Raw genomic sequence first — 27,106 nt, 5'->3', positions numbered from 1 at the left:
TTTTCTGCCATAGTCCAAAAATGTGCAAGTTAGGTGGATTGGGACATGGTAAATTGTCCCTTAATGTCTGAAGATGCATAGGTTAGGGGATAGCGGGGTAACTGGGATAAGGGCTTGGTGGGATGTCCTGCCGGTGAGTCAGTGCAGACTCAATAGGCCAAGTGGCCTCCTTCAGCATTGTAGGGATTCTATTCTTCTATTTTAAAAATTTGTGAAATGGTAACAAAATTAAACAGAAAGCTTGATGGATTTGACAGTTTTTCTTGCTCATCTTTTTGCACATCTCTATGAGCAGGCTCTGTTCCACTTGTCCAGTGTATGGCTCAGAGTCAGAATAGTAAGCTGTGTGAGAACCCCCAGAGTGCAATCCCCCACTGGACAATTTGATTCTTCCTCTATTTGATCAATGCGAGGGGCTGTGTACAAATCAGACCACACACAGTCAGTTAATGTTCCTTCCATGTTTATTTCCAGATGTTGAACTTTTCACATTTAGTTCATTGAAAGAAAATATAAGAACATACGTAAAACGACACTCAGGAAAAATAAGCCTCTGGTCTGCCCAAGCCTTTCACATTTTATTGCAATGTCACTACAAAATATACAGGTCCGAATTTTTAGTGTGTGAAAATGCCCAGCGGGCCCAGACTCGGATGTGGAATCGTCTCCCACACATGATCAGCTTGTCAAATGCAATTTCACGTTGGCCAGTGATTTATCTGGTGGTCAGGTTGAAACACGTGCTCAGACAGGCTAAGAGTTGCTGGCAGGCCAGGTAGAGGGCGGATGCCTTAAACAGGAAGGGTATGGATGGGAGATTTAATTGCAATTACCTGCAGGCTTGAGTCTATGAATAGGACTTCAGGGAGCTTATTTAGAATGGCAAGATTTTGGGTCCTCGGTACCAAAACAAGGTGTTGCTCCTCTATGCTTGATGGCATCGATATTCGGACCCCATGCCAGGAAGAACGGAAATGATCCAGTCTGCCCCCTCAGACTGGACCATTTCACAGATGGGTGCCGGATAGTCTTACTAGAGGCTGTAAGTGATTGCCATCACATCCCGTTACCAGGCTATGGCAAGAGGAGGCCCCTGCATACCACCCAGATGGCCTGGACGAAGGTTGTGCCCCTTATCATCGGCCATAGCTTTGCAGCCCCTCTGCCAATGCCACAAGAAATTCAATGACCACCTGTGCTCTGTCAGAATGTGTATTTCTTCCAGCTGGAATTTTGGATAGATGTCTTTGTGGGTGGCAGTGAGTATGAATTGCAATGTGGCACATCATGTGCCTTGATAGACCATGGCTGGCCTGTATGTCAGGATGATTTGCAACATGACAGGCAAATGTTACTGCGTCTTTGGGGGTGGGGAGGCTGCAGTGTGGCAGCATGTTTGGGGGGACATATGGAAGCACTGTTTTCCTTACAGGAAAAGTGGAGTCATAATTCAGTGGAGGGAGGATGGGCTGGATAAGGGATAACACACCTACTGATCCCCAGTCATGCAGAGGAGCAGTAAGGAGCCAGGGTCACAGAGAGGCATGGGTATAGGTTGAGAGTAAAAATGCAATGGAAAGCGAAGAGATTGGTGTAGGGTTTCAATGATGTGTGCCTGGGGTGGCAAGGTGACATAGTGGTTAGCACTGCTGCCTCACAGCGCTAGGGACCCAGGTTCAATTCCTGGCTTAGGTCACTGTCTGTGTGGAATTTGCACATTCTCCCCATGTCTGCGTGGTTTCCTCCGGGTGCTCCGGTTTCCTCCCACAATCTGAAAGATGTGCTGATTAGATGCATTAGCCACGCTCAATTCTCCCTCAGTGTATCTGAACATATGCTGGAGTGTGGCGACTGGGGGATTTTTCACAGTAACTTCATTGCAGTGTTAATGTAAGCCTACTTGTGACTAATAAATAAAAACTTTAATAAGTAAATAAACTTTAACTGTCACTGTGAGACTGACGTATGAATTGCACTTATTCTCATTGCTCATCCGTTTGTGCCAATACCGTGCCTGTAAGAGATATATATGAGTCATGTTCTTGTGCAGAATCTGTTGCAGCAGTTAGCAGTTTTATGCACTCAGAGCCATCTTGTCCATTGGAATCCTGTATTGTTGTTGCAGCAGCCTCATTGTTTCGAATGGCTTGAATGTTGGTTTTAATCCGAATTAATGCTGTTTTGCCCTAGCATTTCACAGAGTGGAGCTTGATTGTACCTGCCAATCATCCCAGTCATGTGATGGGGAAGCTGGGCTTTCACAGAATATTCAAGCCCAGATGCTACTTTTGGAGTTCAATAAATAGTCTCACAATGCCAGGTTAAAGTCCAACAGGTTTATTTGGAATAACAAGCTTTCAGAACGCTGCTTTTTGTAACAGTTTTAGGTGACCGCTCAACTGATGAAGGAGCACCCCATCCAATGCCAGCATCTCCACATCACGGCTTTTTAGTTGAGGGAGAGCAGTTTCTTGCTTTTCCTTCTCTGATTTGATTTGATTTATTATTGTCACATATTAGTACATAGTGAAAGTGTTATTTCTTGTGCATTATACAAACAGAGTATACCATTCATAGAGAAGGAAATGAGAGACTGCAGAATGTAGTGTTACAGACATAGCTAGGATATAGAGAAAGATCAACTTAATGCAAAGTAAGTCCATTCAAAAGTCTGACAGCAGCAGGGAAGAAGCTGTTCTTGAGTTGGTTGGCACATGATCTCAGACTTTTGTATCTTTTTCCTGAAGGAAGAGGGTGGAAGAAAGAATGACCGCGGTGCATGGGGTGTTTAATTATGCTGGCTGCTTTGCTGAGGCAGCTGGAAGTGTAGACAGAGTCAATGGATGGGAGGCTATTTTGCGTGATGATTGTGTTACATTCACGACTTTTTGAAGTTTCTTGCAGTCTTGGGCGGAGCAGGAGCCATACCAAGCTGTGATACAACCAGAAAAAATGCATCTGTAAAGGTTGGTAAGAATCATAGCTGACATGCCAAATTTCCTTAGTCTTCTGAGAAAGTAGAGGTGTTGGTGGGCTTTCTTAACTATAGTGTCATCATGGTGGACCAGGACAGGTTGTTGGTGATCTGGACACCGAAAAACTTGAAGCTCTCAGCCCTTTCTACTTCATCCCCATTGATGTAGACAGGGGCATGTTCTCCATTATGCTTCCTGAAGTCTATGACAATCTCCTTCGTTTTGGTGACATTGAAGGAGAAATTATTGTTGCCGCACCAGTTCACTGGTTTAATTCATTCAATCTCTTATCAACTTTTATAGGTGCATCATAGAAAGCATTCTTTCTGGTTGTACCGCAGCTTGGTATGGCTCCTGCTCTGCCCAAGACCACAAGGAACTACAAAAGATCATGAATGTAGCCCAATCCATCTCGCAAACCAGCCTCCCATCAATTGACTCTGTCTAAACTTCCCACTGCCTTGGCAAAGCAGCCAGCATAATTAAGGACCCCATGCACCCTGGACATTCTCTCTTCCAACTTCTTCCGTTGGGAAAAAGATACAAAAGTCTGAGGTCACATACCAACCGACTCAAGAACGGCTTCTTCCATGCACTATCAGACTTTTGAATGGATCTACCTTGCATTAAGTTGACCTTTCTCCACACCCTAGCTATGACTGTAACACTACATTCTGCACTCTCTCGTTTCCTTCTTTATGAACACTATGTTTTGTCTGTAGAGTGTGCAAGAAACAGTACTTTTCACTGTATGTTAATACATGTGACAATAATAAATCAAATCAAATAAAAAGAATCCAATCTCCTGTGTACAGCCCCACTACTCTGGAGATTGGAATTTCTAGGCTATTTCTTTTTTTAAGTGTCCTTACACTGGAGAGCACATCCAAATGTTTTCCCATCTTAACTGACTCCTGTTGTTAACTTTTAGCACATTGTAAAACTCAGATTGTCTACATCTAAATGCAATCCAGTAAGAGGAAAGGAAATATAGTAAGTACTCCCAATGAGGACAGGGGGGACAAAGACACGATTGGAAAAAGCTGCATTACTTGCAGAATGAGCAGAGTTTTACAATCAATTGGTTTACAAGGGGAACTGAACAGCATGCTACACTGAGGACAAGGATGGTAGATGCACTTGCAAAGGAATAGGAACTTAAGCCAACTGTTAAAGTATTATCCAAGGATGTCAGTGTGAACTATGAAATCTCCTAGAGATTCCATGCTGTAGGTATAGTTAGGACACATGAAGGACACATGGCTGTTATCGCAGTGCTGAAATACAATAATCTGATAGGAATACTAGCTCAGCAGCCAAGCCATCAATCAGATACTGGCAAGATCCCGATTCAAGCAATCCATTTCAGCAGCTTGGACCTAGTGCCCTTGAATAAAACTCTAATTGTCCATTTGGCCTAGCAGGATCAATGCTTATCACCTAAATAACTGTGTCTTGAAACATTTTAAAAATCTCCAAACAAAAGGAGGGGCATTCTTACTTTTAAAAAGACATGGCATTCTCTGCTATCAGGCTGGCAGCATTCAACACCAGGGGTATCTGAGAAGGAAGGGAACAGAGGTGTGTGCAATCGTGATATAAATGTGCATGTAAAAGTTTGCTGGCTGGCCAGCATTTAATACCCACCTTGATTACTCTTGAGAAGGTCGTGGTGCATTGCCTTCTTGAACAGCTCAAGTCTATGTGGTGTAGGTACAACCACAGTGTTGTTAGGGAGGGAGTTCCCAGAATTTGACTCAGCAACAGTGAAAGAATGGCAATATTGTTTCAAGTCAGGATGATGAGTGACTTGGAAGAGAGCTTGCGGGTGATGATGTTCCTATGCATCTGCTGTCCTTTTCCTTCTAGGTCATGAATTTGGAAGGTGTAGTTAAAGGAGCCTTGGTGAATTGCCACAGAGCAGCATGTGGATGATACACACTGCTGCCAATTTGCATTGGTGGTGGAGGGAGTGACTGTTTAAATTGGTAGATAGGGTGCCAATCAAGTGGATTACTTTATCCTGGATGATGTTGGAGTGCTTGAGTGTTGTTGGAGCTGCACTCAGGCAAACCTGGATGATGTTGGAGTTCTTGAGTATTGTTGGAGCTGCACTCAGGCAATCAAATATTCCCCCAGCACATCTTCTGGGGTATCTCCCGTGTACAATCCCACCACCCTGGGGATTGGAAGTTCTGGGCCATCTCTTTTTTTAAGTGCCCTTACTCTGGTGAGCACGTCCACATGTTTCGGCACCTGACTGACTCCTGATCTTGTTAATTTTTAGCAGACTGTAAAACTCAGATTGTCGTCTACTAAATGCAACCCTGAATGAGGAAAGGAAAGATAGCAAATGCTCCCTACAAGGACTGGGGGGACAAACACATGATTGGAAAAAACTTCATTACTTGCAGAATGAGCGGAATTTTACAATCGACTGGTTTACAAGGGAGCTGAACATTATTCTGGTAATCAAGGACAAAATGAAAAGGCACTTGCACAGGAATGGGAACTTAAGTCAATTGTTAAAGTATTATCCAAAGATGTCAGTCTGAATTGTGAGATCTGCTGGAGACCCCATGTTGTAGATGTAGTTAGGACACATATAGTGCGTCCAATACATGTCCAGACTCCTGATTTGTGTCTTGTAGATAAACGACAAGATTTGGGGAGTCAGGAGGTGTGTTATTCACTGCAGAATTCTGAGCCTCTGATGCGCCCTTGTAACCAAAGTATTTGCATGGTTGGTCCAGTTCAGTTTCTGGTCAATGATAGTGCCCAGGATGTTAATAGTTGGGTGGGGGGGGGGGGGGGGGGGTGGCGTTCAGGGATGGCAATGCCATTGAATGTCAAGATGAGATCGTTAGGTTCTCTCTTGTTGGAGATGATGATTGTCTGGCACTCGTTTGGCACTAATTTTACTTGCTACTCATCAGCCCAAGATGCATACAGACATGGATTACTTTTGTGTCTGAAAAGTACTGAATGGTGCTGAACATTGTGCAGTCATCAGCGAACATCCACATTTTTGATCTTGTGATAGGGGCAGGTCATTGACGAAGCAGCTGAAGGTAATTGAGCCTAGATCACTACACAAAGCAGTTTGAGTTTGTCCTAAGGTGTCTCATGGTTCTTGAATGTCTGGAGATTATTCTATGTGACTCTGAGGTTCAGAAAGTTTTGCCATCCCTAATATATTTTGTAACACTTCAATTTTAAATTGGGAAATTGGACACTCAACAGGGCATTTTCCATTTTTTAATTTGCGACTGAATGTTCCCCTATACCAGGGATTCTCAAACAGGGCTCCGTGGACCCCCTGAAACAAGTGAAGGGCTTCCAGGGGCCCACAAATCTGGCAACTGCCCTATGACTGGTAAACATCTGTTTGAACACACAGCAAAGTGGCACAGTGGTTAGCAATGCTGCCTCAAAGGGCCAGGGACTCGGGTTCGATTCCCGGCTTGGGTCGCTATCTGTGTGGAGTCTGCACGTTCTCCCCGTGTCTGCGTGGGCTGCCTCCAGGTGCTCTGGCTTCCTCCCTCAGTCCAAAAGACGTACTGGTTAGATGCATTCACCATGCTAAATTCTCCCTCAGTGTACCCAAACAGGCGCCAGACTGTATCGACTAGGGGATTTTCACAGAAACTTCATTGCAATGTTAATGTAGCACTAATAAATAAAAATAAAATTTAAAAAGAATTAGACAAATCAAATAGGCCAATCAGAGCAAAGAGGCACCAAAGGTTCTGCCTCTGATTGGTGGCAGGCAAAGGCCTACAAGCACTGACAGCGGAGCCTTGGGAAAGGAGCCGGTGGGATTTGGGCCTTGAGAAAGGAGCGAGGGGGGGTGCGGGTTTGGTCCTTAAGAAAGGAACAAGGGGGGGGATTTGGTCCTCAGGAAAGTGGGGGGTACGGTTCAGGCCTCAGAGAGGTGAGTGTGCATGCGGGTGTGAGAATTTGAGTGCATTTGTGTCTGTGAGGATGTGTGTAAAGTTTAGTTATTAGTCACAAGTAAGGCTTACATTAACACTGCAATGAACTTACTGTGAAAATTCTCAAGTTGCCACACTCCAGTGCCTGTTCGGGTCAACGCACCAAACCAGCATGTCTTTCAGTCTGTGGGAGGAAACCAGAGCGCCCGGAGGAAACTTGTGCAGACACAGGGAGAGTATGCAAATTCCGCACAGATGGTGACCCAAACTGGGAATTGAACCCGGGTCCCTGGCGCTGTGAGGCAGTGGTGCTAAGCAATGTGCCACTGTGCCGTCCCGTGTGTGTGAGGATGTGAGGGCGACTGTATGTGAAAGTGAGAAGATGTGTGCATTTGTATGAATGTGAGAGAGAGAGAGACATCTGTATGTTTGTGAATATGAGGGAGAGAGATGCATGTGTGTATGAATGTGAGAAAGAGATGTGAGTGTTTGTGTGAATGTGAAAGACAGGCTTGCATGTGATTGTGAATATGTGAGAATCATGAATGTGAGAGGGAGAGGTACATGTCTCCAAGATTAGAAGCAACTTTCCAACATCATTACTCCCAGTAAAATGACAATTGGTAAGATTTAAATATTGTTACTCAGAGATACCTTTTAGTCATTAGATTAATATATGCATAGACATAGCTAGAAAATATTTTTCATATTTGATTTCTATGTTCGCACCTGTTTCATAGCAAAAAAAGGGTGTTAACATTCTGAGGATGCTTAGGGTTCCCTGATCCTCTTGAGAGGTCACTCAGGGCTTGAGTCCTTTAGTAACCCAGCCCTGCCTATAAGAGGGAGTCCAGAACAACCTGGGACTAAAAGACTAACAATCAGAGTGAATACAGTATAGAGAAGTCACAAAGTGCCTGGAATATGTTTTACAAAGGTATTGTTTGCACAGAGACACATATAACCACTGTTAGAGAATTTAAACATGTATTTTTGAAATATTATATTCTGTATTAAAAGCACACACGTTTGCTAATGACACACAGCACCAAGGCATAATGGAATGTTGTCAAGTAAAGAGAACCACATTCCTCAGAACAATACAGTGACTGAATGAAGGAAGAAAACAGTTCTTATCAGTACCTTTAGAAGGTCCTAAATGAATAGAATATTCACTAAGCCAAAGACAGTACTAGAAATCTCAGACAGGCCAATGAGTAGATCCTACATTACACCAGATAAGAAAGTCTAGAGATAAGAGATGTGAGAAATACTCCAAAGTCCACAACTTCATGTATTCTCATGCTGTCAGAGGGAAAATTTATTGGCCGAGGTAAATAACCCATATTAATAATGATTGGTTCATACCCAGCTGGGGTGAACAGAAGAGTGGGCAAATGACTTTCGAAAATTGTATAATTGTAATATTGAGAGTAATGTAATTTCAGAGTGATTTGGCATTGCACCAAATCTCTTTCCTTTATGTATTGACCAGGCCTGTAAAATAAAGTTTTTAACCAGAATATTGTCTCCGCAAGTCTTTGTGTTAGCTGAGCTGTAGTTAAGAAAGGAAATCCCTCACGTGAAACCTAACTTTCCTGAATTTCTGAAAGAAAGCTCGAACATTGTGCTACAAGTTAAAGGATCTTGAGTGTTCCTTTAGTTCTCTTGGGATGAAACCAAGGTATGTCACAGGTCTTAGGAATTCACTTTGACTCTCTTCGGTTTTCCAGTTTGGCATTTAGACCTCCAGAGCTCTCTCCCTCTGAGGATTCCACTTGCTTTACCAGGCAGATCTGATAATTTTAGTTCCTCATATTTTTGGACTTACCATTTTGAACTCTGCTTAGCGATTCCAGATCAGAAACAACCCTAGTTGCGAATGGCCTCTGTGCTGTTTTAACACACAATTACCTGCTCATAGACTTCCAACTTGATTATCTGCTCCTGTGAGAAAAAAACACATAAATAAAACCAAAAACAAAAGGCTGCCTCCCTATCTCTACGGCAATGTGGCAGATCTGGGATGTTCCAGGTAGAGATTCAAACCAATCATTCAGAATGATCAAACTTGTCCTTTGTTCTGAAAAGTATATGAATACTTAACTGTCCCTTGTTCACCCATTGCTTTCAAATTTTCCTGGATCTGCTATTATCTGAATAATTTATATCTGTAATGGAGCCATTCATTAATGGGCAGCATGGTGGCACCTGGGTCCCTGGTGCTGTGAGGCAGCAGTGCTAACCACTGTACCACCCAGTAGTCTAACCAATGCTCAATGCAAGTTTAACATAACTTATTTGTTTTTCAATTCTATCCCTCTATAAATGAATTCCTGTACCTTGTTTGCTTTTTGATGACTTTATTAAACCACACTGCTTCTTTTTTAAAGTTTATTTATTAATGTCACACTCTGGCACCTGTTGGAGTACACTGAGGGAGAATTTAGCATAGCCAATGCATCTAACCAGCATGTCTTCCCCACTTTATTGTTTCTTTTCTATTTAGACTGCTGCCTCACAGCACCAGGAACTTGAGTTTGATTCCCGGTTTGGACAATTGTCTGTGTGGAATCTGCACGTTCTCCCTGTGTTTGCATGGTTTCCTCCAGGTACTCCAATTTCCCTCCCACAGTCTGAAAGATGTACTGGATAGGTACATTGGCCAAGCCAAATTCTCCGTCAGTGTACCCAAACAGGCACCAGAGTGTGGCGAATACAGGATTTTCACAATAACTTCATTGCAGTGTTGATGTAAGTCTGCTTGTAACACTAACAAATAAAATAAACATCTACAGTCTTACCAGACTTGCTGGCTCCATTCCTAAACCAAGTGCAGAAAATGCTTTCACACATCTAAAGCTAACCCATTTTTGTAAACACATGCCATCCTTTAAATGGTAATTAAAGGTGTTTCCTTGAACTCAGTTTTCCCTCCAATTATCTTAATCTATAAAAATTCAATTCCCAAAACATGTGAATCATAAAATTAGACACATTGAGCACAATACAGAAAAGTATGAGGTAATACATTTTGAGAAGAGGAATATAAAGGTCAGTAAACTTTGGAAAATAAGTTAGAACAGATGAACAGAGGGATCACAAAGAAATACTAAAGTCTAAATAGAAAAGAAACAATAAAGTAAGAAAGACATGCCGGTTAGATGCATTGGCTATGCTAAAGTCTCCCTCACTGTACTCCAACAGGTGCCAGAGTGTGGCTACTAGGGGACTTTTCACAGTAACTTCATTGAAATGTTAAGGTAAGAGCCGACTTGTGACACTAATAAATAAATTTTAAAAAAGCAGTGCAGGTTAATAATGTCATCAAAAAGCAAACAAGGTACTGGAATTCATTTATAAAGGGATAGAATTGAAAAGCAGATAAGTTATGCTAAACTTGCATTGAACATTGATTAGACTGCTGGGTGGGATAGTGGTTAGCACTGCTGCCTCACAGCACCAGCGACCCAGGTTCGATGCCAGACTTGGGTGACTCTGTGGAGTTTGCACGTTCTCCCCATGTCTGCATGGGTTTCCTCTGGGTGCTGTGATTTCCTCCCACCATTCAAAGATGTGCAAGTCAGGTGGATTGGGCTGGCTAAATTACCCTTAGTGTCCCAGGATGTGTAGGTTATACATCGTCGGCTATGGGGCTTGGGTAGGATGCCAACCTGGTGCAGGCTCTAACGGCTGACTGGCTATGCAAAATTGCCCCTTAATGTAAGGGAGACTAGCTGGGGTAAATGCATGGGGTGATGGGGATAGGGTTTGGGTGGGATTGTGGTCGGCACAGACCCGATGGGCCGAATGGCCTCCTTCTGCATTGTGGGATTCTCTGGTTCTATCGTTCAGTAGCTGAATGGCCTCCTTCTTCATTGTAGGATTCTGTGATACTCAGTGCACCATGAATGGTTCTGGTCTGTGACCAGGTGAATAGCTGCCATTTGCCCATATCAAAGATGACGGCGCCCTAACTTTCACAGGGCCAGTAACCGCGCACGCGCCGTACCGGTCCCGGTTCCTCCCCCTCCCCCTCCGTTTCCTTCTGCCGAGTTCCCGGATTTCTCAACAACACACAAAAAAAACCCCGATTTCGCCAAATCATAGCGGCGTCCGGGGGTTTCCCCCTTCTCCCTCCCCCTTCCCCGTGAAGCGGACTCGGGGTCCCCGGTATGAGCGGCTCCAGGAATAACCGGGTGATGATGGAGGGGGTCGGGGCGCGAGTGGTGCGGGGCCCCGACTGGAAGTGGGGCAAGCAGGACGGCGGAGAGGGGCATGTGGGCACCGTGCGGAGCTTCGAGAGCCCCGAGGAGGTGGTGGTCGTGTGGGACAACGGCACCGCCGCCAACTACCGCTGCTCTGGGGCCTACGACCTGCGAATCCTGGACAGCGCGCCGACAGGTGAGGCTGAGGGGATCATAACGGCGGGTGGACGGACGGGCAGCTGCCTCATTGTGTTCAGTCTGTCTGTCTGATGGAGCTGAGCTGCCAGGCCCCACCCGCAGGAGGGCTGGAAATCATAATTCAAACCAGAAACTAACTGCGATTGGAAATAAATCCACAATTCCAGTGCTACATCCATGATTCAAATGCCCAGGAAATGTGTCCTCATCAACGCAATTAGAATTGAACGATGGCTAACTTAAGAAAATTAAGTAAATGTTGGAGTAGTTAACAATTCAGGTGTTGTGTAATTGACACTCAAAAAAGTAACGGCTGATGAAAAATAATATTATCACGACGGCATTGTCCTGAATGCCATGGTTGTTGCACTTGATTTGTTGATGTTACTTCGTTTTATATTAGTTTTGGGGATTAATGAATGACAGATAATCGCAGCTTTGTACAAGCCCTCCCCCCCCTCCCTTCATTCACGTTTTGTTTCCAAGTTTTCGTGAATCGTATCTTGATTTTGTGTCTTTTGGGGGCAAGGGTTCGTTCAGTTGTGTAGAATGTGGCATGTTGTGGTTGGAGCTGACATGTCTCGACTGTTTCAGAACCAACAGCCAAGCTGTGATGGAACAATATTTATTGATCGAAAATTACTGTATGCCTAAGGGATCATTACACTTTCCTCCCTTATCCCAACTACAATTGCTATAGACTAATGATCTTTTGACACATCTGGTGCATGGTTTAAGCTGCCATTGATTAATCTTTGATGGAATCTAGCCTTTATTGCACTTTTTTGATTAGTTATGCCCTTCAGTGTTGAATTACCAGAAGGGCTTTATATATTCATTGAACTCTTTTTGTCAATGGATGAGCAAGTATGGGGTGAATAATCTTCAACTGCATTGGCTTTGTGGTACACTAACATTGCTAGGTTATCTTAGATCAGGCATAATGATTTGTTTTGTACAGAATGTAGTTGATGAATTATTGTCTTAACATAATTGCAAATGTTAAGTCTTACAGATCCAGAAAACGTTGATTTTTTTTAAAGAAGTCTATGTTTATTAAATGTTTCTAGTAGTATCTGCTCCCATAGAAACCTGAAAATAACTCATGGGCTCAAGTATGATTGCTTCCTTACCACCATGAAAATGACACCAGCTAGCTAATAAATACATGAGCATGTTCCTGGCAGACTTTGTGAATTAATACCTCCATTATTGAATTACCATTAAGACATCCCATTCCTCTGTGATAGCAACAATGTACTTCAGCCAATTCTTTAGATTTCCCTCAATCTGAGTTAAAGCTTGGAAAAAATGTATTTTTAAACAGTGGATTTGTTTTTATTATCGTTATCTAATTAGAGACATGTGTTTGAAACTCACCATGTTTTCTATAGTGAGAGTTATTCCACAATACATTGCAAAGGAATATATTACAAAGGAGTTTTGTGCATCATCATTTAATCTCCCAAATAAAATTGGATTTTGTTTAGTTCATACGAGAGATTCATACGTGTGTGGGCTTAATTAATTAAATGAATAAATTTAAGTAAGAGTGTTTCCAAGACCGTCCCTCTCTGGTTGGTGAACATCAGAATTCTTACATGTATTGCTCAGGCAGTTGATGTCATCTGAAAGTTTGAGATTAGGTTAGATTTAAGCCACTGTCTGTATATTGCTATGTAGCTGTAGTACTTGAACCTTAGCTGTCAGTCTGCTCCTGAAGTCCAGTAATGCACTTTTAGCTTTATTGGCTTGAACAGATTTGCCACTGAAACAAATTGTCAAACTGTTGAAGTTGCACTTGTGATTTGAGAAGTTGTATATATCCAAGGTGTATGCATTGCTTTTTGACATTCACATCAACCTGCATTATAAACAGGATAGAATGAGCAAAACATAGATAGTATTTGGCTGAGTATGGCACCATGAACAAAATAAAATGCAAATTTATTCATTCATCGCAAGTAGGCTTACATTCACAATGCAATTAAGTTACTATGAAAATCCCCTGGTCGCCACACTGTGGCGCCTGATTGGGTATACTGAGAGAGAATTTAGCATGGGCAGTGCAACAAACAAGCACATCCTTCTGACTGTGGGAGAAAACCGGAGCACCCGAAGGAAACCCACGCAGATACAGGAAGAATGGTGATCCAAGCCAGGAATTGAACCTGGGTCCCTGGTGCTGTGAGGCAGCAATGCTAATCACTGTGCCACCATGTCTTCCCAACTACAATTTGTCACCGTGTGTTGACTACTTTTGAACAAAGTGTACTCAGACAATTTCACCTGCTCTTCAGCAGCACCACTATCAACAGCCAGAAAGTTAAATGACCTAACCATATCAACACTGGCTGCAAGAATGGAGCAAAGGCTGGGTATTCTGCAAGGGCTGATCACCTGCTGACCTCTTAAAAATTCCTCCTCTGTCCTGAAGTCAAAGAGTGGCACTCTTGCTAGTTCCCTACGTAGGTGCAGCTGGAACAACACTCATAGGAACATCAGGGTTAGGCCATCTGGCTTCTTGAGCCTACTGTGCCATTCAACAAGATCACGGCTCCACTTCACCATCTGCTGATTATAACCCTTAAATTTCTATATTGTTCAAAAGTTTAGCTAGTCTTGCCTTAAAAATATTCAATGAGGTAGCCTCAACCGCTTCACTGGGCATGGAATTCCACACATCCGCAACTCTTTGGGTGGAGAAGTTCCTCCTTAACTCAGTCCTAAATCTGTTTCCCTTTATATACAGGCCATACCCCTAATTCTAGTTTCACCTGGCAGTGGAAACAACCTCCCTGTTTCTATCTTATCTACTTCCTTCATAATCTTACATGTTTCTGCAAGATCTTCCCTCGTTCTTCTGAATTCCATTGGGTACAGCCTCAGTCTTTCCTCATAAGCCAACCCTCTCAACTCCGGAATCAACCTAGTGAATCTCCTCTGCACCCTCCAGTGCCAGTATATCCTTCCTCAGATAAGGAGATCAAAACTGTACACAGTACTCCAGATATGGCCTCACCCGCACCTTGTATAGCTACAACATAACCTTGCTGTTTTTAAACACCATCCCTGTAGCAATGAAGGACAAAATTCCATTTGCCTTCTTAATTACCTGGAAATTAACTTCGTGATTCATGCACAAGGAGATCCAGGTCTCTCTACACAGCAGCATACTGCAATTTTTTTACCATTTAAATAATAGTCCATTTTGCTGTTATTCCTACCAAAATGGATGATCTCACATTTACCAACGTTGTACTCCATCTGCCAGACCCTTGCCCACTCACTTAGACTATCTATATCCCTTTGCAGACTTTCACTGACTTCTGCACACTTGCCCAACACGATCTCTTGCGTGATAATGGTTTCTAGGTCCTTACCTGCCATAGCCTCCTTGTCATCAATTTTTAGCATGTAATTTGTGTCTTCCACTGTGAAGACCAACGCAAAATACCTGTTCAATGCCTTGGCCATTTACAGTTATCACATCCTCTTTCTCATTCTCTAAAGGGCCATTGTTTACTTCAGGCACTCTTTCGTTTTATATATTTGTAGAAACCTTTGCTGTCTATTTTTATATTCTGTCAGTTTACTTTTTATAGATTTTTTTCGTGGCTTTTGTTGACTTTTAAAGATTTCCCACTCTTGTTTCCCACCAATCTTTGCCACTTTGCCATTTTCTTTCAATTTGACACCCTCCTTTATTTCCTTAGATATCCATGGCTGAATACCTCTTTTTCGACAGTCCTTCCTTATCACTGGTATATATTTTTGCTGAGCACTGTGAAAAATCATTTTGAAAGTCCTCCACTGTTCCCCAATTGTCCCATCATAAAGTTTTTGCTCCCAGTCCATCTTAGTCAACTTTTCCCTCGTCCCATTGCAGTCTGTTTGTTTAAGCACAAGACACTGGTATTGGATTTTACCTTCTCACGCTCTGTGTTTTAAGTTCAACCATACTGTGATCGTTCCTTCCGGGAGGATCCCTAACTGTAAAATCATTAATTATTCCTATCTCATTACACAGACCAGATCTAGAATAGCTTTCTCCCTTGTAGGTTGCAATTTCAGTTTCAATAGAATCCATAATAGCAGTTTTCTTGATTGCCATGTCTGTCATTGGACTTTAACCATTGCTAATGCACAGTGGTTTACAATATATAGAATCTGTGGGTTCTAAAATAGCACATTTCTCTCCAGCGACAGTTTCCACTGACTAGAACAAGAACAGTAAGAAGTGTCTCAACACCAGGTTAAAGTCCAACAAGTTTATTTGATAGTAATCCCAAGTTTACTATCGATGCATGACAGCGCCAAGTTGCTGACCAGAAACAGAAAGCCAAGTTCCACACACATAAGGACGGCCTCAACCAGGATCTTGGGTTCATGTCACACTATCTGTAACCCCCATGACTTGCTTGAACTTGCAACATCTCACTTACTGTCCTGTCTGGAGACATTGCACATCTCTTTAACGTATGCTTTATGCTATCTCCACTCACATTGTCTACACATTTAAGACTTGAATAGCAGATTCGCTGTAAAGACTCGCATTCTAATCAGTATTCTGTAAACTGTGTGTGCCTTTATATGCCCTGTTTCTGAACAGAACTCTCCACTCACCTGACGAAGGAACAGCATGCTCCAAAAGCTTGTGGGTTTACTATCAAATAAACTTGTTGGACTTTAACCTGGTGTTGTGAGACATCTTACTGTGTTTACCCCAGTCCAAAGCAGGCATCTCCTCATCATTAGAACAAGAACCACAAAGTCAGGGCAATCCCAAGTGGCATATTGTCTTATCTTGAAAATATGATGTCCATCATTAGTAGGCCAACATCCTTGAATATTCTACTTAATGTTTCAAGAAGGTCTAACAACAGAACAAGGATTGCGTGGTAAATTTGGTAATACTATTATCATCTATCTTCCGATTAGAAATGTTTTATAAAGTGAGGAGGTGGCGAGTAGCAGCAAATGTGAATAGGACAGTTGATGTAGTTAATAGAAGGTGGCCTTGTAAGTTTAGAAATTATGTTGCATTATTCTGGGTTTGTGTGATCTGCATTTGATTGAAAATAAGAGATGTGAAAACTGTGCAATAAATAAGACAAAAATCAATGGGTTCCTTAAACTATTTTTCGGACCATGTTGTACTGTGTCAGTGTTTCTTACAACCTAGTGATTCTTGTAAGCTAGCCTTTGCTCCCTTACAAAACTGTCAGTCTGGCTCAGTTGGTATAAATTTCACCACAATTTATGAGCTCGTGGTAACATTTTAGTGTAACGTTGAGAGTGCTGCAGTGTCAGAAGTGCTGTCTTTCAGTTGAGATATTAAACTGATGTTTTGTTTGCTGTGGAATCTTTGAAGTTCCCATGATACTTGAAGGTGAATTGTGAGGGAGTATCCTGGCCAAAATTTATCCCTCAACGACCTGTGAAAAATACATTAATTGGATATTTAAGTCATTCAGTGTTTCTGGTACAGTGGTGTCTGTATATTAGCTGCTGCATTTGCAAGTTCCTTACCTCTTGTTCAGTCAATCTTTTGAACTAAAGCTATTGATGGTGCTTTACTCGTCACATGTTTGCACAGATAATTCAGTGACCCTGAACTCTGGTCTGCCTGTCAAACTTATTTTGGGTCACTTTATTTGGAGAACCTAAACTTTACAAAAAATTATAGTTCAAAATAGTAAAACTGTTAATTATGTGACCAGTGATCCAGTATTAACTTAAAATTTTCAAATCCAAGTTTACTTTCTAAAAAAAAGGGGAAGTTGTTAGCGTTAGTTTTGGTACATATTCTCAACAAGTAGGTCTTAATTTTGTGATCAGCCATGAACCAACAGCTGTCACTGATGTACGATTGATGTTGTGGATTCCTTTTTTGGTGGTGATTTAATTTTGCATCTAGCCAAGGGGATCTCCAAGTTTGCCAACACAGTGATATCAGCAAAAAGATTATGCAGCCAATCATATTGGTGCACTCTCACAGACAGCAAACCAGAAGATTCAAAGAAATAAAAACAGAAAATGCTGTAAGTAATCAGCAGGTACAACAGCTTTGGGCAAAGAGAACAGAGTTCATGTTTCAGGTTGGTAAGAAGTCATCAATCTCGAACATTAACTGCTCCATCTCCAGATCTACTATCTGACCTGCTGAACGTTTTCAGCATTTTCTGTTTTTATTTCAGATTTCCTGCATCTGCAGTATTATGCTTTTGGACTGGTATCTAATTAAGGAAGTTAAACTACTGATTATATATTTTCTTCATTTTAAATTTCAGACAATGAAATGAATGATTTGAATTAAGATAAAGTTAAAAATTAATGAATTTTTTTATCATAGTGGACAAATTTGACATTTAAAATGAGCCTTTTTGTGCCAGTGAGTATTTAACGGTAATTATGAGCTCAGTAAGCCGTTTAGAAAAAACCCAGATATACATCATTTGACTGGGTGTAACTTTTTCAAATATTTCTGTAGTGTGCATAATGGCATCAGAGTGTAAATTCAATTTAAAGGTTTCGTATTGATTGCATTCCAGGGATCGCTGACAGCACCTTCTGCATTTACGTGTTACTCTACGCATGTGTGGGCTGCTGAGGTTGCTTTCTGTTTTAGAGGTGTTGTGAAGGTGAATGCTGTCGTGACCACCTCAAAGGGTATGCTAATAACCGGGTTATGCTTATTTATACAAGCCTGAAATGTACCTTTCTTGAGCCACTATCTTGACATCTGGAGCAGTCAAACATTTATCTCTGGCATCTGCACTCATCTTAAGGGTAGAAGTCCAAAAGAAAGTGGATTGTGAGATTTAAGCCACCAAATAATGTAAAGCGTTGAGACATGAACAAATCTTTTAACTCTTATTTAATAATTTGAGTCAGCTCTAACTACTTCATCCAAAATACCATATGTCATAGTAACTTGATAGACTCTTCATCGCATCAGAAGATATGGCACTACTGCATATTTATGTGTACTTAGCTGTGTCCTCATTCAAATTTGTGAAAAGAAACACATTGTACTTTAACAGCCTTGAGCAGCACTGATCTTTTAGATTCATTTCATTGGATGTGAGATGAGGGGATCAAGGTCTACCTGAGATTAGCATAACTACCGTTGGCAGAAGCTTTGATTCTTTTGCTTTAGTGAAACTTTGCCAGCCTTGCTACACCCATTTGGATCAGATGGGGGAGTTTGGCAGTCAGAGTTTGAGATTTACATATTTCTTGTTAACTGGGAATTTCCTAGAAGCCTATACCTGGGGTCAACCTTCAGAAACGTCACATCTTGATAAAGAGAGGGTAGATTAGTGTAAATTATATCACAAACCATCATGGGTATTTCCAATTTTGTAGAAATTGGAAATGCAACCTGAGTTGTGTTTTCAGCAGGGACAGTGTGGTAGAATTCAGCATTTAACCTTTTGTAGCAAACCTATTGAAGATTAGCACATATCCTTGCAACTGAAATTAGTACCTTTGTACTTGGAGAGGCAGAAAGTAAACTCACTAGGTTGGAGTTTCTACTTCAGGCAATGCATAATATGGGTGAGAATTGCTTCCAAAATTGTATGTTTCAAAAAGTTTTTCCCCTTAAATTTCCACTCAATCTATTTACATAACTGTTGAACAAGTGTAGGCGGGTAGTGTTTTAAAATGCTTATTCTTTGGTGGGATTAATTTATTTTTAATTTGTAATTAATGGTTCAAGTACAAAAATCATTGGACTAATGATGAGGGTTTTCAGAAATAAAAGTTTCGTTCTCCAATCTTCCAATTTATTTTGAAGTCCTGAACCATGTCCCAAAGAGATCGGCTATTATTGAGTAGTTTCCCAAATGAGTGTTTCTTGTATGTAGATTGAGACAGTGAATGTTGTGGAACATCCCAGTCCTATGCTCATCAGTCTTCACATTCTGGCAGATTCATGAGTGAAATTCTGGCTGATTTTAAAATAAATCTTCCCCTCACCAACCCAGTGACACTGGAGCCTGTGTGTTGTTTCCACTGCCTTTCTAGCCAAGTTGGCACAGCAGAAGGGAATGAATCTGGGACCTCCTGCTCAGTAAAACCCAACAGGGAATGCAGTGAACCATTGAGCTGTTGGAGGATCTATTTAAATATTGTAACTTCAAACAATAGTTTTGCCAGTAAACCAGTTGGGGATCACTTAATTGAAAGGTACGAGTTTTGCTTGTGCTTCAGTGCATTGTCTTTAAAGTGGAATTATCCACAATTGCCCAGAAGGGTATATTTTTGATTGTAGCTGAGTGGAACATAGTAGGAGTCCGTCATATAACCCCTCAAGCCTATTCCACCATTTTGAAAAATCATGCTGATTTTATCAAATGTTGACCCATCTTCCTGCCATTGGGATCTCTTTTCTTCCGAGGAGAACATTTACTCTCTCGAACAATCAAATTGGTTTGGTGTATGTTAGTGTTTTGCCCTGCAATGGACACTTAACTAATCAAATCAAGAAGTCTGCTTTGAGTACTTGTTACGCCTGCCTGGTAAGTGAGCCAAATGATTAACTTCAGCATAGAAAAAATCTAGGTACACCAGTGGTAAATTGTTCTGTTATTTAGCTGTAAAACCCTTCATGTTTCATATCATCTCTGTGAACTGTTCTGTAGTTTAGAACAAACTTTAGGGACGTACCAGAAGTTGTTTTTGTAAGACATCTGTTGCACTAAGTGCATGTCACTTTGTGTTTGAAATACCTTTTCTTAGAGGTATGCAAGCTGCACATGCAGTCTGTTTGCACAGGTTCCAACAAGATTTCTCTGTCTTTTGTGGTATTTTTAACTAGTAATCATACAACTTTGAAAAAAATCTGATCCTGGAAGCCTTTGGATGTATTTTCTTCACAAATTTGAAGTCCACTTTGGAATTTGGCATCCTTAAGTATTTTGTAGGAATAGGCTCAAATGCTGTAATGTGTATTTGGCCAGTATCTGAGAATTCACAGCAGTTCTTTCAACTAATGTTTCTTTTGTAAGACTGCAGAAAACACCTTGCACAGTTAGTTGCTGGTCTAAATAAAAGACAAAACTGACAATTAATTGCTTATGTACTAAAAATTGAATTGTCTAATTTATTAAATCATAGAGTCAGAATTTAGTGCAATTTAACAAAAATGAGTATAAGTTAAGCAACTTCAGATCAAGAGTAAACTTGTAGCTTTTAACATCTAGTATGGTTACAGTATGCATTGCGTAACTGTTGAAAATAGTCTGGTGTTGCAGACAGCTTGCAATTATCAATGAGCTTGATGGCAACCAAGTGTAAATGGGACAATCACTGGGCACCACAGCTTCAATTAGAAACAAAATTTACAATATAGAGCGGCTTTGGAGAAAATTTCGTGGTGCTGATTTTGTAACCTAGATGATGCTGTACATTGGCGATCCAGAGTCCATAGTGTGCAGGTGGAAGTTGCTTTATGCTAACTTTGAACTGCTGGTGCCGCAATGATGCTATGCAAAGCAATTGCTTTGAGCCCAGTTGGTATCTTGCAGGAAAGGAAATTGAAAAGTTGGTCCAGGATTACTCTTTCACATCTCCTAGCAATTGGTCACAAAACCAAATTATCATAGGTTTGAGAGCTTCTTTTGTCTTGTGTTTTCATATCCATGGCTGGTTGATGGTGCTGCAGGGAAAAAAAAACTTTATCATTGTATAATTAATTTTTAAAAAAGAATTTGAGTGTTGATGAGGACATTGGGGAGCTAGAGGAGTATTTGAGTCTACTTTTTCCAGGAGTAGTTATCGTAACGTCTTTAGATGTCATGTAATCATTAACTTCAATGGTCCTTATGATGTAATTTTGAACTCAGCAATTGCTCTTACAACATTGCCCACTTCTATCTTTGTGATGACTCAGGAAGCTTGACTGGAAAGGAACATATTTTACTTTGCATTGTACAATAAATTACTACTGTGGCATAAACACACTATCCCTGCTGGGACTGTTGTGTTATAAAAGACTCAGGTAATGAGTTCTGGCTTGGCAGACCATTGCCCTTTGCCAGGGGAACTCGTACTCAACGTGCCCCACGCAGAGATCAATCAGTGATTCCCCATGAATCTTGTTCTTATTCCATTGGCGCTGACATGATGGGCCAGATGGCCTCTTGCTGTGCTGTAAAACTCTGATTTATTGAAATAGATAGTTGAGGGAATAAAGTCAGAATAGAAGACTGGCCACAAATGATTGAAGTTCACAGTTCTTCTGAATTTACTAGTTCAGGTATGAGTTTTTCTTGTTCATGTGGACTGCAGGGGTCTTTGTTCTTGTACGTTCTGAAGATCTCTGTGTCATACCACAAAGTAACTTGCGCTGCAACATGGTTCGGAAGTTGCCTATAGCCTTGAACTTTCATGATGCTTTTCAGCAATGGGGTTGGGGGGCCATGACATGGATGAAAGCAAAACACTGCAGATGCTGAAATCTGAAACAAAAACAGAAAATGCTGCAAAATCTCAGCAGGTCAGACAGCATCTGTGGGGAGAGTTGGCTCTGAAGAAGGGTCATCTAGACTCAAAACGTTGGCTCCAGTCTCTACCTGCTGTCTGACATAACGTGGAACCTGATTATAATTGAAGTTAATACGTTTGCAACAGGTGGATATGGTGTAGCTATTTTTTCCATTTGAACATCTGGATCTCTTTTAATTTGCTACAGATGTATTCAATTTCATGTTTGGTTTATGATCTGAAGAAAATGAAGAGTGTGTAAGGCTGTTATGTCAAAGAACTCTTAGTGTAAGAGTTTCAATTGCCAATGAGTCATAGGACTCAAAGTTGAACATTGAATGAGATCAGGCGAGGTAGCATATCGAGCCTTGCACTTTCAAATGTTAAGTTTAGCTTGCATTGTCATGTAGTATTTATTGATTTCTTCGGCAAAGTCAAGTCAATAACTGCAGATTAAATTTGTAAGATAACCATGTGAAATTTTTCTACCATTCAATCTCCACATTAATAAATTGAAAAGTCCAGATTATTGATCTAACATCACATTCTTCATTACTCAATTTTATGATATATTTTCCCAAAGTTCCTCCATGTTCTGTCTATAACTGTAGTTACTAATTAAACTTCCAATTCTGGAAATATTTATTAAGGGCGTTTTAAAATGGTTCATTGTTGTCTCCTACAATGTCACAACAATGTAAAGTTACTCCTTTCCCCTGTAAACATGTTTTTTTTAATATAAATCATTCTTTGCTCATTTTTAGTAGCATTCAATGTGAGTTAGCAATTTTGAGACTTGCAGCATTGTGTCTCAGCTGAAAATGTCTCTTTGGACGATGATTTTGTTAGCTTCCGACACCCACCATCAGCGTGAGCTGATTGAGAATCCTTTATGATCAGAATGTCAATCCTACTGCACATCAAAATACAATTGATGCTGCCTTTTTTTCATGCAAGAACAGTATTTAAGAGCAAAGAGCCATGCTAATCTGAGGACCAGGAATGAATCTTTGTGCCCAGAAAAAGGGAAGCATCTAAATTTAATGAGGAGCTGTTTGTTTTTTTTTGTTATGCAAACTAAATCTAATTGAGTTGAAAGTGGAAATGCCTGTTCTCCCATCCTCCCAGTAAAATCTACAGCTACTCTTTAGCATTATTCAATTAGTGTCCAAGCTCTCACTCTACGGTTATGATTTATCTGAAATGAAGACTGGATAATCTTTGTGCAATGAAAACAAGTCCAGTTCATTATCATCACATTTTAAAGTTTCACTGAGTTGTGCACAATTGACAAATGCCTAGTTTGGTGTAATGACAAGCATGATAAATCTGTCCTTTTTCTATTGACAATGTTGTTTTTTGTGTGCGCTAAATTTCTAACGCGGAAGAGAATCTGGATCAAGCATATACTGGCATACATAATTTACCATTCTGGTTCTCACTGATTCATGGATGGGACTGGAAAACAACATGGATAAGAAATCCTGAGGGCTGATTTTCCCCTTAGTTCTTTTTGTTTAATCCCCATTCCATCCTCAGACTTAGAGAACAACACTGACAGTAAGTGACAGATCTGTTTGAGTCCAGACACCACAATTTAAAAATGGTAACAGAGATAAACTAGTATATTTATAGGCCTATTTGACTAGAGCTAGTCTGTGGGGAAGTTACTCAAATCTTTTTATTTGGTACAGAATGACTGAGCATTAGACAAATATGAGCTGATCAGAAAAAAAAATAACATGGATTTGAAAGGGGCAAGTGATGTCCAACAGACGGTGGCACAGTGGTTAGCACTACTGCCTCACAGCACCAGGGACCTGGGTTTGATTCCTGGTTTGGATCACTGACTGTATGGAGTCTGCCTGTGTGTGTGTTAGTTTCCTCTGTGTGCGCCGGTTTCCTTCCACAGATCGGAGATGTGTGGGTTAGGTTGGTTGGCCATTCTAAATTGAGGGGGTTTAGCAGGGTAAATATGTGGGATGATGTTATTAGGGCCTGGGTGGGATTGTGGTCGGTGCGGACTTGATGGACTAAATCCTTCTTTTGCACTACAGAGATTCTATAAGATCTGATTTTTCTGAGTATGTAACTAATATAGACAAGGAATTGTTGATGGATGTTACTTATGTGGACCTCCAGAAGGTGTTCGAGCAAGTTCACAAAAATCAGAGCACGTAGAATTGCAGGCAACCGATTGGTTTGGATAGAAAATTAACTCGGAGGTAGGAGACACAAATTAGGGATAATAAATGGGGATGTTCTCACATTGGCAGAGTGTGATGTGGTGGCCCTTAGTGTTTTGTTCTTAGGTCACAGCTTTTCACGGTATTTATAAATTAGTTGCATGACTGAATAGAGAACCAAACATCTAAGTTTGTTGACAACATTAAGTTAGATGGCACAGTTAATAGTGTACAAAATTGCACAGGTAGATTGATTAAGCAAGTGCATAGAACTGTGGCAGATGGGGTTCAGTTTGAACTGTGTGATCATCCACTTTGGACCTAAGACATCATTATTTTCTAAACAAGCAACTGGAAATTTTGGATCATGGACGTTTAGGAGTTCAAATTTGGAAATCATTTAAAAGCTACTGAACAGACACAAAAAACTTCTATTGTTTGTCTTTGTCTGAGTCAGATGAGAGTAAGAAAGGAGTAGTTGTTATTCTGCAGCTGTACAGAGCCTTGGTTAGATTCTGATTTGATTGATTTATTAGTGTCGCATGTATTAACATACAGTGAAAAGTATTGTCTCTTGTGCGCTATATAGACAAAATACACCGTTCATAGAGAAAGAAATAAGAGAGTGCAGAATGTAATGTTACAGCCATAGCCAGGGTATAGAGAAAGATCAACTTAATGCAAGGTAAGTCCATTCAAAAGTCTGATAGCAGCAGTGAAGAAGCTGTTCTTGAATTGGTTGGCACATGACCTCAGACTTTTGTATCTTTTTCCTGACAGAAGAAGGTGAAAGAGAGAATGTCCGGAGTGTGTGAGGTCCTTAATTATGCTGGCTGCTTTGCTGAGGCAGCGGGAAGTGTAGACAGAGTCAGTGGATAGGAGACTGGTTTGCGTGACGGACTGGGCTACATTCACAACCTTTTGTAGTTAGTTGCGATCTTGGGCAGAGCAGGAGCCATACCAAGCTGTGATACAGCCGGAAAGAATGCTTTCTATGGTGCATTTGTAAAAGTTGGTGAGAGCTGTGGCTGACATGCCAAATTTCCTTAGTCTTTTGAGAAAGTAGAGGTGTTGGTGGGCTTTCTTAACAAGAGTGTCGGCATTGAAGGACCAGGATAGGTTGTTGGTGATCTGGTCACCTAAAAACCTGAAGCTCTGGACTCTTTCTACTTTGTCCCTGTTGATGTAGAAATCTGAAATAAAGACAAAAATGCTGGAAATACTCAGCAGGCCACACAGCATCTGTGGAGGATCAGAACAATTCTGATGAAGTGTCATTTCCACTCAAAATGTTAACTTTGTTTCTGTCCACAGATACTGCCTGAACTGCTGATACTTCCAGCATTTTTTGTCTTTATTTATAGCGAGGGGGATAGAATATAAAAGCAGGGAGGTCTTGCTGCAACTGTACAGGGCGCTGGTGAGGCCGCAATTGGAGTACTGTGTGCAGTTTTGGTCCCCGCATTTGAGAAAGGATATATTGGCCTTGGAGGGAGTACAGAGAAGGTTCACCAGGCTGATTCTGGAGATGAGGGGGTTAGCTTATGAAGAGAGATTGAATAGACTGGGCCTGTACTCGTTAAGAGTTTAGAAGGCTGAGGGGGGATCTTATAGAGACTTACAAGATAATGAAGAGGCTAGATAGGGTAGAGATAGAAAGGATAGCAGAACCAGAGGGCACAGCCTCAAAATAAGGGGGGGGGGGGGGGGGGGGGCGCAGTTTAGAATGGAGTTGAGGAGGAACTTCTTCACTCAAAGGGTGGTGAATCTCTAGAATTCTCTGCCCATTGAAGTGGTGGAGGCTACCTCGCTGAATATATTTAAGTCATGGGTAGATAGATTTCTGATAGACAAGGGAATTAAGGGTTATGGGGAGAAAGCGGGAATGTAGAACTAATCCACTTCAGATCAGCCATGACCTTATTAAATGGCGGGGCAGGCTGGAAGGGTTAGATGGCCTACTCCTGCTCCTATTTCTTATGTGACTTTATATCTGGTGGACAGGCTTGGGAAGTCAGGCGTTGAGTTACGCTGCAGAATCTAAAGCCTTTGACCTGTTCTTGTAACCATAGTATTTATATGGCTAGTCCAGTTCAGTTTCTAAGCCACGGTAACCCTTGGATGTTGATGGTGGTGACTGATCCACTGAGAGTAATGCCATTGAATTTTTAGGGGTGATGGTTGGATTTTCTCTTGTTGGAGATGGTCATTGCTTGGCACTTGTGTGGTGCAAAACTTACTTGCCACCTGTGAGTCCAAGCCTCAGTGTTGCCCAGATCTGGCTGCGTAAGGACAGGAACTGCTGAGGAGTAGTGAATGATGATAAACATTCATCAGTGAACATTCCCACCTTATGATGGAGGGAAGGTCATTGGTGAAGCAGCTGGAGATGATTGGGCCTGAGTAATTCAGGTGATTTAACCTTCAACCACCACAACAATTTTCATTTTTTAACATTCACTTGCAGGACATGGGTGTCACTGGTTGGTCAGCATTTATTGCCCATCCCTAGTTGCCTGAGGACAGTTGAGAGTCAACCATATTGCTGTGGCTCTGGAATCACATATCGGCCAGACCAATTGGGGACGGCTGATTTCTTTTCCTAAAGGACATTGGTGAACCAGATGGATTTTTTTTGACAATGGTTTTGTGGTCATCGATAGATTCTTAATTCCAGATTTTTTTTAATTGACTTCAGATTTCACCATCACCTTGGAGGGATTCAAACCTGGGTCCCCAGAACACTTGCTGAATTTCTGGATTAATAGTCCAGTGATAATACCACTAGGCCATTGCTAGGTATGATTCAACCAGTGGAGTGTTCTCCCCCGACTCTTCCAGATGATTTTAGTCTTCCCAGTGCCTCTTGATGGCACACTCTGCCAAATGCTGCTTTGATGTACATAACAAAGTCTAGAACAAGGGAACATATGTTTAAGATTAGAGCTAGGCTGTTAGTTGCTGATATCTGGAAACACTTCTTTACACAAAATGTAGTGGAAATATGGAATACTCGTTCCGCCTCCTGTCCCCATTGGGAAAAGCTGCTAGGGTTAGGTCAAGTCAGTGCTCAGGACTGAGTATTAGATTTTTGTTAGGTTGGAGAATTA

General features: G+C 41.3%; 1 protein-coding gene across 2 annotated transcripts in view; it reads left to right on the top strand.

Annotated features, from left to right (window-relative positions):
* Positions 1–10,946: 10,946 nt before the first annotated feature.
* The window catches only part of mib1 (MIB E3 ubiquitin protein ligase 1), a 150,431-nt gene continuing 134,271 nt past the window's right edge, over positions 10,947–27,106 (top strand). For both annotated transcript variants that reach the window (XM_080194019.1, XM_080194018.1), the window contains exon 1: positions 10,947–11,314. In XM_080194019.1, the coding sequence (XP_080050145.1) occupies positions 11,086–11,314 (229 nt within the window). In that variant the 5' untranslated portion in view covers positions 10,947–11,085. The remainder of the gene's footprint in view (positions 11,315–27,106) is intronic.

The sequence above is a fragment of the Carcharhinus amblyrhynchos genome, chromosome 8, assembly GCF_965287045.1.
Source record: "Carcharhinus amblyrhynchos chromosome 8, sCarAmb.v2.hapA, whole genome shotgun sequence".
NCBI classification, from domain to species: domain Eukaryota; kingdom Metazoa; phylum Chordata; class Chondrichthyes; order Carcharhiniformes; family Carcharhinidae; genus Carcharhinus; species Carcharhinus amblyrhynchos.
This window is presented reverse-complemented; position numbering and strand designations above follow the sequence as displayed.